Below are 12,214 nucleotides of genomic sequence, written 5' to 3'. Positions count from 1 at the left end.
TGCACCCACAGCCTCTCCACTGCGTTCCCACGCAGCAGGGCTCTATTTATAGAGACCTCAGCCGCTAATTATAGATCGCAGCAATCAAAACAAAAGAAGGCAAATGCTCTGCACTTGCTGCTCTCTGGCTCCATCCCCTTGCCCTGGCACTATTGTGGCAGCTCCCACACCACAACCAAAACCACCCGAACCACCGTGGTACCGGGCTGCTCTCCCAGTGCCACAGCAGCACTGGTTTCACTGGGTGTTTCACCAGGAGGACCGAGACCTCGCACAGAGTGAGGCCGCGGCAGAGGATGCAGCTGCCAGCACCAGTGTGGGCATCTCCTCCCGTGCTGGGAGCCAGGAGAGGTTTTGCTCGCCATCCTGGCACATGTCCCCTCTTGTCCCCTCGAGTGACTGAGCACGATCCCTCCCAGCCCAGGCAGGGCTGTTTCCCCACAGGCTGAGAACTTTATCCTCTCTAGTTTAAAATACTCTAAAGTACCAAAGGTTTCAACACTTCGGGTGACTCTAACACCTCCAAAACAAGTTTCTGGATGCATTAGCCTTGGCTTAGGTATTATGGCAGGCTTTAGTCTCGCACTCCACGCAATGGGGAATCAGGGAATATATCTGCTGAGAAAACTAAGGCAGTGCCGCAAGACTGGGAAGCACATAGGGGCAAACGTCCTCAGACACTCACAATGCAGCCGCTCATCCCCAAGCCTGTCCCTAGTCACCCTCTCTCCCACCTTCCCTCAACCCAACATAAGAGCAGTTTCACCATCCTCCAGTTGCTGTGGAGAAACGTCAGCCCCTGCACATCATCCAGCCCAGCACGGAGGTTTATCAAACAGCAGCAATGAGCCAGGGCCGAGGGGTAACAACAGCAGTTCAGCATGGGAAGGCAACCCCGAGCGATCACACAACCTCTGCATCCAACCACAGCTGGGAGGGAGGAATTTCTGCACGTCTGAGCAGGCTCGGCTTAGCCAGGAACGGCTGCTGGCACGATCCATGCACAGAGCTTTGCCTGGCATTCCCAGAGGCCAGATAGGCTCTGGGTGCAAGAGGGAGACCCCAGGGAGCGGGTCCAAGGGGCTGGAGCTCCATGGCCTGTGCACATCCTCCCCCTCGCAGCCACTGCGCAGAAATAGTTTGGGTTCTATATGGCAGAGGAAGGGCAGACAGACAGAAGGATGGACACACAGAAAGAAGGTGGCTGAGCAGAGGCACAGACTCAAGGTCAGCTCAGGAACACATGTAGGCAGGTGTCAGGAGGGGGCTGGATGCCAGCAGGGCAGCTGGTGCCCGCTGTGTCCCACCTTCTGCTAAGGGCTTTCCATGCCCAAAATGCTCCAATCCAACACCAAACCTGACCCACGCCATGGCAAAAGGCTTCTGCACCCAAGGCTGGCCCATCCCATGGTCTCTGCATACCGCAGCACCAATCTCTTTGGGTACTCCCCAAGGTCTCCCCTGCCTTCAGCCAGGCCGGGAGTGAGACGGGGGGGTGTCCCTGGTCAGGCACACAGGACCATCTCCACCACCATCACCAGCCGGGACTCCCCTCCCCAGCCCACCTCTCCCTTCCCTCCCACTTTTACTAGGAGCAGAAATCGCCAAACCCACAAAATTAATGTCTAACAAGTTCAAGGAAAAGCAATTCAATCCCTGCTTGCAACAGCCTGGGAGGTCTCTGGCCAGCTGCCGCCCGGCTCCTGGCCCGCTGCGGAGATTGTCCCCACACCGAGGCCTCCATGGGACCCCCACTTGGCTCCCAGAGGGGCACACTTGGGGCAGATCATCCCTGCACGGGCTGCAAAGTGGATTCTCCATGCAAAAACAGTTGGGTTTTTTTGGCTCAGGGGCTTCTCCTCCAGCCCCAGTCCAGCCAGCATGGCAGGGGATGCTCTGGTACTGCGGGCTGGAAGGAGTTGGGGGAGGTTGTGCCCAACTACGGCCAGACAACACCTTTAGCAGAGCCAGTGCAAACAGCAGCATGGATCCCACACAGTGACGTGCTCTGCAGAAAGGTCAGGAGGGTATTTTTACACCATGTGTCAGACCCTGACGAGGAGGAGGGAGCCATGACCATCTCCTCCATCTATGGCCACGGAGAGACTGGACCCAGCCCTCCTGTACTCCTCAGCAGCACCCATCACACCACGAGGGGCCATGGGACAGTGAATCCAGTGCCCCCCGCCCCAGAATGCAAAACGGAAAAGACAAACAAACAAACCAACCCGTTACAAATTGGGTTTTCCCAACATCCTTTCACCTCTCCTCAGACTCAGGGTATGTCCCCACCCCAGCCAGCCACACGCTGCTGCTGTCACTGTAAGACACGAAACACCAGCCCAGTGTGCAGCCAGGTTGCTGAGACACTAAAAATGTACTGAAAGCCTCCACTGCTCCTACCCGAGACTTCTAAATTATTTAGGGCACTTGGATCAACCCCAAGAAAAAATACAAACAAACAAGGCATGAAACTCGAGCAATGCTCGCTGTGCTGCCGTGCCCCACGGAGCCCTCGCAGGAGGCAGCGGCGGCGGACTGAGGCACAAAGCCCTCGCAGGAGCCTCCCGGACGCAGAGGCAGGTCCCCGCGTGTCCCCGCAGGTCCCCGCGTGTGCACACACGCTGCCCCGCGTCCCAGCGCTCCCAGCTTTGCCAGGCTCCCGCTTTGCCGTGCCAGCATGGTCAGTCAGCCTTGGGCAGCCTCTGTAACCAGGAGGAGAAATGAGCAGCCCAGTTTCCCCCAGGCTCATCAGCCCCGCTTCCCAGCTCGCAGCGGATGGGAGGGTTTCCCTTCCTCTCCCATGTCTGTTTTTTCACTCCACAGCGGGTGAGTAATGGGAAGGTGTTCCAGCTGACCTGCTTTCCACAGGCATCGCCTCCTTCCCGGGCACTGCCAAGGAGATTCACCATCACCAAACCACAGCTAGCACCAAGGAACGGGACAGAAAGGATGGGTGATGCCCTTGGGGACCCCCCCAGTGCCTCCTGCCAGCATGGGATCTGTGGGCAACTGATCAACCCCACACCAGGTGGGACCCACACGCCTCCAAAACACCCACCATCCTTCACAGACTGTTCACCACCATCCCATGCAAACCCAGCCAGGCGTTAAGTCAAACCCAGAAAGCAAAACTCTTCACCAGTCCGGCAGAGATCTCGCCACACTGCACACCAGGAGCATCACCCAGGTTGCTCCGAGGGCAGCAGAAGCAGCCCCGGCTCCCCAACACGTGCAGCCTGGTCCCCACAGCCCGAACACGGCCGCAGCCTCCGCCACGCAGCACTCACCATCTCGTCGAGGGCGTAGCGCAGCAGCCCGTGCTCGTAGAGGATGAAGAACCGACGCTGCCATTTCTAAAAGAGAAAACAAGGCAGCAGGTCACAGCAGTGCCCAGCGGCCCCCAGGCCTCACCGGGGACACCAGAGCTGCGTCCACGGAGCCAGTGATGAGAAAAGGCACCGAAACCCTTTGTGCTGAGTGCACTGGTGCCAACGGGCAATGTGTTTCACCAAGCACTGGAATACAGCTGCCAAAAATGCAGAGGGGGGACCCCCCAACAGTGCAGGGACCATTCCTAAAAGGTGCTGAGAGTTGCAGAAGTACTTCTGCTCAGCCATTCACATCCCAAACCCAATTGTTCGGGGTGCTGTGGGCTTTGCAAAGCAAGGTCCTGTGGCTTTGCTGGAGGTCTGCTCACACCAGCCTACCTTGCTCAACGCTGATTTAACTGCCTGGCTTCGTGGACACGCAGGAAGAGGCTGTTTTGGGGCTGTTTCCCCACCTCACTCGTCTCTGCATTCAGACAGACCTCAAGCTGGCCAGGTTTAACCACACAGGGAACAAAAATAACCAGAGACAAGAGACTCCAACTCCTAGACTGGAACTAGGACTTTCTTCTTCTTCTAAAGAACGTCCCCAAGGTCCATTACTGCTCTCCAGGAGACCCAAGACCTGCATGGCACCAGATGGATCTCTCAACCAAGTGCTCACAACCCTCAGCTTCATCCTGCAGGGTCTATTCCAACACATGGTGCTGCAGGGTGACAATGTGTCCCGTTAGATGTCCCCCAGCAGTGCCTAAGCTCGGTTTGGATGGTGGCAGTGCCCAGGTGGTCCTGGCTCCCCCAGCACCACGCTGGCATTGCTGCTTCTGCAGCTGCACAGCAAATGAGATTGGAGAACTGATCTGGCTGGAAAAGTGCCTTTTTTTTTCTGTGTGTGCCAGGTTGTTTTCAGCCAAGAGCAAAAACTGGTTGAGCAGGCTGAAATAGAAAAAGTCCTGGATTCATAGCCCCAGTGCAGCAATTCTTATCACACTTTTCTCAGCCCTTCAGGCAAAGTCCACGGTGTTCAGGGACAAGCAAAACTACCAAGGACCCTGTGGACCTCCGCACGGCCCAGCTCAGCCAGCAGCCTCTGCTCCAAGGGGGCAATGAGTCCCATGTCCCCTCGATGTTGGACCAGCAAGCCTGCAACTAACTGTGACCCATATACCCCACGTTGAACTCAGAACCCAATTCTTGTTCACTCCAGATAGATTTTTTTTCCAATCACTAGCAGCTCTGAGAGCATTTTGGCTGCACGACAGAGGGTTCACAGACTGTTGCCATCCCTCCCACATGAGACAGCCCTGCTCTGGCCACCTCGGCAGCAAGATCCCTGGACGATCAGCTTGGGGACAGGCTGGGAGTCCTCGTCACAAGCCAGCGGTGAAGGGACGTCAGCCTGGCCACATCCTTCTGGGCCTCACACCCCCAGGGCAGCAAAGCAGTGGATGCTCCAATTCCACATGATGCTGCTGTATCCCCAAGGCACCAGCAAACCCCTTTGAGCAGGAGGTGAGTGTGTCCCGCTCTCTCTGCAGGTCTCTGCTGCCAACACACACGGTTTCAGAGCTCTGCAGGGTTATAGCAAATGGGAATCACCTCTCAGGCCATTCCTTGCTGCACGACCTGCCTGACACAGGTATCTGCATTAAGGGATGGGATGCAGCCTCCCTTCAGGGCTCTGGGCATGCCCATGGGGAGCTGCAGATAATAAAGTGGTTGTTTCCAAGCACCCATAGGGAAACTGGGTGCCGTGCTGATGGTCCCAGAACAGCTCAGAGCCATCCAGCCCACACCCCACCAGCCTGAGAGCCTTCCTGTCAGCGTGGCACAAGTCAGGCCAACCACAGCAGCATCAGGGCATCAAAAAGCAACAGCAGTAAGCAATAAAACTGCAGGGACTGAGCCTGCCCAGCACGGGAGCGCTCACACCCCGGGGAACGCACTGGAGCCCTGCTGCAGGGAACATCTCCCGGCCTCCAGGTCTGCACAGGTGATGGGTGCACGAAGGTGCCACCTCCATGGGCAGGGACCGGCTCTTGCTGCTCCTTCTGCCACCCACACCCACGGCATGGGGAGGGGACGTCATGGCTTCACTTACCCGGGAGCGATGGACGGGGTTGTCAAAGTCCGTTCCTTCCGGGGCCAGCAGCAGCCAGCCGCCATAAATGGGTTTGGCCTGCAAAGAAACAGGGAAACACATCAGGTGTAGAAGAAACTGGCTCAACGTGGACCAGCACTAGATGGGATCGATGGCTGTGGACCAGGGGAAACTGCACCAGCCCCCAGCACAAAGGCAGCTGCATGAGTTCAGGCTCCGGCACACAGGTAAACTCAGCCCTGCCAGCACAGGGAACACAATGCCTGATGGCAACCTGTGGTGTTAAACACACTGTGTGCAAACAGGATTGAGATGACAACCGGGAGTAGGTAAAACCCCAGCCTTAAGCACCAAACTCAGCTACTTCTGCGCAGCATCGCGCCGAGAGCACCGACGGCGGGTACCGCGGTGTCACAGAGCCCGTCCACACCGGCAGCTCTGCCCCTCGCTGCCGGCAGCGCACCTCGACTCCAAAGCAAAGACGTGTTCCAAGAGGAGAGCTTGATGTTTTCCTTTTGTTAATTAAGAGAGGAAAAACTACCCGGTGCTGGCGGCTCTCCAGCTCGCAGCCGCTTCCCGTGCCGTGCAACCCAGCAGCCCCTTCCCGCGGGGGGGTCCCCGCCGGCAGCACAGGGCCGAGCACGCAGGAAGGTCAGAGCCAGGCGGAGGGAAAACAGTTCATTCAGCCAGCCGGGAAGAGAAAGGGAAAGAATACCCAGAAAGAAATGCCTTACAGCACTGCCATTTATCAGCAGGAAAAATAAAATCCAGGCTCCTTCTTTCCACCAGTGGTTTGGACACAGAAGTGGCCGGAATGAAGCAGACCCAACACCACGGTGGGATGGGGATGGGCACCGGGCATGTTCTCCCCTGCAAAGTCCTACGGGCACCGGTCCTGCTGCCTGTCAAGCTGCAAACTATTAGCCAACACCATTCCTGGCAAGTGCTGGGGCCAAATTCTGGTGCAAGAGCAGTAAGGCATTGCCACACCGGTGAGGCGGCTCCGCAGAGGGACCGGGACAAGCCAGGAGGGAGGAAACCTGGGACAAATTCAGCTGCAGGAGCCCCCAGGTCTGGGGATGCTGCTTTCCACCACAAAACATCCCTGCATGCCCATCCCCAGACCGGCCACACATACATTCCCAGCTCCTCTCAATATTATTTGGTTAATCTTGTTGCTTTCATTCTTTTTTTTCTTCTACTTTTCCTTAAAGCTTAAAACCGTTTCCAACTCAATACCTCCCCTAGATTCCTCCTGCCAGTTTCTGTGGTTTTGTAATGTTAAAAAAAAAAGTTTCCCCTCTGGAAAAATCCCTGCAAACAATAGAAGAAACTGCCTATGCACCAAAAACTGTCAAACGCATGAAGCACTGAGTAAGCAAACTGGAAACAAGCTGGAGGAGCTCTTTTACTGTTTATGAAGTGAAAATAAATAACAAAATCTCTTATCCCCTCCCCGGCAATGTGACATATCAGCTCTAGGTGTTGCTCTGCCGGCAGCTGGGAAAACACGATTTGAGGAGACCTTCCTTCCCCCACTCTTTAAAGGGCATTAAAAACAATGAAAATGGAGTCCTGGGAGTGGGATCTAATTTGAGGGAGTTGCTTCCCTCCCTCCCAGGGGCTCGGGGCACCCCCGCCACCCCCGTCCCGCTCACCTGGGTGCTGGTGCCCTGCTCGCCCGTGGTCCCCATGCTGCCCCGGCACCCGCGCGGCCCCGCGCCGCCCACGCTGCCAGCGCCCGGCAGATCCGGCCGTGCCCCGGCACACCCCGGCACAGCCCGCCCCGCGCCCCCACCCTAACGCGCCCGTGACGCAGCCGTGCCCACGCCAAGGGAGGGCTTTGGAGCGGGGATCCCACCGCTCCCCATCACAACAGGGTTCGGCCACGGCCGCCCGTGCGGCCCGGGCAGGGCCACCTGCAATGGCCTTTCCCAAGGATCTCTACTGTTTTACGGGGGGAAAGGCAAAATGGCAAATAATGACCCACCGGAGAGGTTGGGAGTGAATTCAACAGGTCACTGCGGCAGGGAAGGGAGGTCCCCAAACTCCCACAAGAGGTAATTGCAGTGGGCCCTGAACAACCAGCTCCGGTGCTTAAGATGTGATGACAAGCAGCCTCCACCACCCAGGAACGAGGAAGAGGATGACAACGAAGGCGGGACACAGTGTCCCCAAAGCTTGGCATCACCACATCACAGCAGCACCCCAAGGAGCCCTCAGCAGTGATGCCTTTGGCTGCTCGCAGGGTTCAGCCCTCCTCCATCCCCACATTTATCCATCCATGCCCCAGCACAGCCCCTGGGCACGGCCAAACGCTCAGCCCAGCAAACCCTGGGCATAATCTCTCCCCAGCACAAGCTACAGCGCTGCAGCCCTCCCAGTCGGACCGTCCTGCCCCCAGCACCCCACTGCACCCCAGCAGCATCCCACTGTGACAAACAGCGGGCACATCCAGGTGTCACACCGAGGACAAAGCAAACATGAAACCCAAACAGGGGACACCATCACCGGGGTGAGCAGCGACCAGCCTTAACCTCATATCACAGGCGTCAAGCCCTGCTCTACCTCAGCCTGGCTCACACCCCTCCGCAGGAATTATTTTGCCCTCAACCGCTCCAATTTTGGCTCAACTGACCATATATAAAGCACCAAGCACCTGAAATACACGCCCTTCACATAGAGCATGGTCATTTTTTACCGGCATCACAAAAAAACTCCAGTGGGCTATACTTATTTTGGCAGAGGCATCCAAATTCAGATATTGAAACCAAAATAGCTGAAAGGTATGAATTAGAGCCAGCCGGTGTGGGCAGCCCAGTTCCACCCACCAACAGATGAACACACAGCAGTGCTTTTTAAAGCCAAACCAAAACAAGCTACTGCTAAAACCAAGCAAATGCCCAGAGAGGTACAAAACTAAATCAAAGGGATATGAATTAGCATACAAAGTGTCTGAAATAAGCCCATCGCACCTGCATTGGAACAGCCCTGTTGAAGCAAGCAAGGCTTAAAATAAACCCGCTCGATGCTGCTGCGGGAGGCAGGTCCAGGGGGGTGTTCACAGCACCGGGACGGAGCTGGAGCCGCACGATGCTCTGCACCAGCTCAGCTTCCTCTGGAGGGCTCAGTGAGAGGAGAAAAATGCAACATCCAGCACTGAGCAAGAGCTCAGAGCAAAAACTTTCCCTGTCCAAGCAGATCTGTCCAACCTCACGTGCAGGGATAGTGTTAGAGCAGCCCCAGGGTTCCCAGGATGCCTTTGACGACGCAGAGCCCCGTTCGTCTCCCGTGACGTCCCAAGGGCAGCTCCGCGTGGTTTCCCTGCAGGCAGCAGCGATGTGGGATGCTCGGGCACTGGGCAGCTTTGCTTTTATCCAGGCAGCTCCGGGCTGAAGCCGCAGAACGAGGTGGAGAGCAGAGCAGAGGGCAGCTGCTGGCAGCAATGCATCCACGCCTCGGATGGGGTGGGACGGCGCTCCCAGGGCAGGCAGGAAGAGCAGAGCCGGTTCCTCCGGCACGGCTCGCGGTGACGAAGCCAACCACCCACCACAACCTCAGCCGGGAGGTGCCGAAGCCGCTGCCTCACCACCCCGGGAAAGATCTGCAGGCACCTTGCCACCAAAAAAAAGGTGATAAAGCCACAGAGCCGTCCAGGGGCATCACCAAACAGAGGGTACGGCTGAGTCAGAGCCCCACAGTGCCCTGTCCTGTCCCATAGCAACAGTAGAGGCTGACTCAGGCAGAAGTGTCCCCATGCCCTGTCCTGTCCCATGGCAACAGTAGAGGCTGACTCAGGCAGAAGTGTCCCCATGTCCCCGCTCTGCATCCTGTCACACCTCTGGAAACGCCCAGGTGTCCCACCACACCCTCAGGACCGGTCACCAGAGCTGTGTTGTGGGTGCTCTGCAGCCCCTCACCTGCCCCTCAGGTCGCTGCTCTGGCCACTGCATCCGTCCCCTTGGCCTGTGTCACATCAAGGGGGGACGCTGCCTGCAGCCCACGGCTGGCACTGGCAGCACGGCGGGTGGGAGGAAGCGGAGAAGGAAGCGGCCCCAGCTCGGTTTACACAAAGCTGTCAAGTTGATGCTGCCCAGGCACAGACAAACCAGCCCACCCCAACCAGCTCCACCAGCACCGGGAATGCGGCTCCCAGCAGCCAGGAGACTGCACTTGCAGGACATGCAGAGCCGCTCAGCACTTTCCAAGGTACGGGGTGATACAGGAACCCTGCACATACCCAGGGCAGAGTGAGCACAGCCCAGCCACCTGCTTCCAGCAGGCAGGAGAGGCCACAGGAGCCTGACAGCCCATGGAGCACCAGGTCACAGGGCTGTGACACTAACCAGCATGCCCACTGAACACCTGCAGTGTTTGCTGGCAGTACCTTCACCTCTTCCCTGCAATCAGCCAGCCGAGCAGGGTGCTTAACAGCACCCAGCAGAGCCACACGGTGCCCGCAGGAGCTCATCGCATGAGGGGGAATGGGAGAGCTCTGCTGACACCCACATCTCCTCTTAGGGTCTGGTCACAGCCCCGTGGCAGAGCAGCCACAACCCCACTGGAGTGCCAGGACAGCCACACGTGGTGGGGATGCCCCCACAGGTGGTCCTCGCCCACCACAACGTCCAAATCCATCACTGGGAGAGACTCCCGGCTCCAAGCGCATGGCAGGAGGGATAATCTGTTTAGGCTGCCGGCAGACGTAATCAGGCTGTCTCAGATGGAGGCAGGGCTTGTTTTGTTCAGGCTTGGCAACTGAACGGGAAGGGGAAAAAAAAAATGGACTGTTGCAGCAGAGCTTTAGCCTGTGCCTCCAATGCCAAATGCAGAGAGTACTCAGTACAGAGGGTGCTCAGGAACAGGGTCACAGCCCTCAGCTGCACCCACAGGAGACCAGAGTAGGGACAACACAGTCACCGCCACCTGTGCACCAGCTCCCAAGCTGCTCAGGGATCCTGAGGGGCAGGAACCCATTCCTGGCACGGCTCAAGGGGAAAGTCACCACAAACACTGTGGTTGCAACCTCGGAAGAGGAAATCTGGGCAGTTTCAGCTCCGCTCCGCTCTCGGTTTTGCACACCTTGGAACCCGAGAGAACATTGTTGATGGGTGAGTTGGAGGAGCTGTCACCTGGCAGGAATGGGGAAGGTGACACGGTGTTTGGAGCGGGAATGGGATGTGATACCCAAGCAGGCTTTCCTGCCCACAACACAGCTTCTAGGAACTGAGAGTCAGGCATCGCTTCACATTTTGTACGCTCCCAGCGGGATGCCACATGGAACCACTGCAGACCCACAAGCCCGGCCGGTGGGAGGCTCTGCAAACACCACCGTGCAAACCCGCGCTCCAGGGACATAACCCAGCCTTGGCAGTTCAGCCACATACATCTCCGTTTCCCTGCCCATGCCGTATTTCCCCTCCGTTGTATATCCTTCAGCTACATGCGGCAGAACGGGGCCAAACCCCAGCACGGGATGCTGTGTGAACGCACCCTTCATCACGCAGCTCCATAGCCGAGTGGCTGCTCGCTGCCCCTGGGTCCAGCCCAAATTGTGGTTTTTTTCCAAGCCAAGACCTGGGCAGCTCCTGGGGACAGCCCTGGACACATGGGGACAGTCCCCTCTCCATCCACGTCCTGCAAAATCACATTAGCACAGCGTTGCTGTGGGCAGGAGCCAGCTGCTGCCGACGCTTTCATCACCAACACACCTCATCATGCTGGAAGAGGCCAAACCAGTCTGGACAGACTGGACCTGGGGTGCGAGGAGCAAGAGGCACCACTGCCACAGGGCGGCTGGCGGGCACCGCGCACGGCACAGCCCTCTCGGCACACCGGCAGCCCTGGCCCAGGCACGACAAACACCAAAGAAAGGAGCTGCCTGGGCAGTTTGCTGCGTGGGCAAGGGGAGCGACCAACTCACTAGAGGAAAAGGGAGGAGAAAGGTTGAATTCACCCTTCGTGCAAACAGCCGGTCTCCTTCTGCAAATACCCTGGTCCTGGCCCCAGGGCTGCGCTCAGGTCCAAGTGTTACCATCGGCTTGGGCAGCCAGAGCAAGAGCTGCAAGGGGCCAGCTGCAGTGTGCATGGGCAACTTGTCAAGCAGCAGCAAAATGGAAGCGGGAAGGGATGGGACTTGCAATCTCAGCTCACCCTCCTCGAGCAGCCCCAAAGCCCAGCGTGCCCCACAGCGAACCGGTGTATCTAACCACGTATCTCCCACAATGGGGCTTCCTCAGCACCCGCGAGAAGCCGCAACATCTCTCCAAAGCGCTGGAGAGGGGATTTATTGCTTCCTCGGGTGCCACAGCAGATAAGGTGTGGCACCACGCAAAAAACCAGCAGCAAATAAGTGCGCAAGGGGGACGGTTCTCCAGCACCCAAAGGCACCGCCATGCCTCGTGCCCTGGGCCATGGAGAGGGTTAAGTGCACCCAAAGCTGGCGCCAGTGCCCAGCCTGACATCCCTCCTGAGCCCCTGCTGCCCTCACGCCACTCTCCAAGGGGGACATTCACCGGGGTGGGACAGCCACCAGCACCCTGCCCACCCCAGCTCCTCTGCCCATGACCCCTAAGTCCCTGCCCAGTGCAGCCACCAACGGAGGCGGGTTTGACATTTGCAGAGAATCTCCCCCTGTTCGGTCCTAATAATTAGTCAAGTACAGGCAGATTTTTGCAGCATGATACAAGCAGCTGGGAGCAGGGAATGCCAGCATGGGGGTCACTTTCCAGGAAAGAGGGGGCTTTTCTTCCCCCAAGGAGCAGGGGGTGGAGGCGAAAGCGTG

At 57.8% G+C, this 12,214-nt stretch overlaps 1 protein-coding gene across 2 annotated transcripts in view; it reads right to left on the bottom strand.

Moving 5' to 3' along the window:
* The window catches only part of MPRIP (myosin phosphatase Rho interacting protein), a 75,047-nt gene that overhangs the window by 58,633 nt on the left and 4,200 nt on the right, over positions 1 to 12,214 (bottom strand). For both annotated transcript variants that reach the window (XM_080354075.1, XM_080354076.1), the window contains exons 2-3: positions 5,431 to 5,508; positions 3,291 to 3,356 (exon numbers count right to left, since the gene is read on the bottom strand). In XM_080354075.1, the coding sequence (XP_080210201.1) occupies positions 3,291 to 3,356; positions 5,431 to 5,508 (144 nt within the window). The remainder of the gene's footprint in view (positions 1 to 3,290; positions 3,357 to 5,430; positions 5,509 to 12,214) is intronic.

This window comes from Nesoenas mayeri (assembly GCF_963082525.1).
Source record: "Nesoenas mayeri genome assembly, chromosome: 15".
NCBI lineage: Eukaryota > Metazoa > Chordata > Aves > Columbiformes > Columbidae > Nesoenas > Nesoenas mayeri.
Note: the sequence above shows the minus strand (reverse complement) of the source record. Positions and strands in the feature narration are given on the sequence as shown.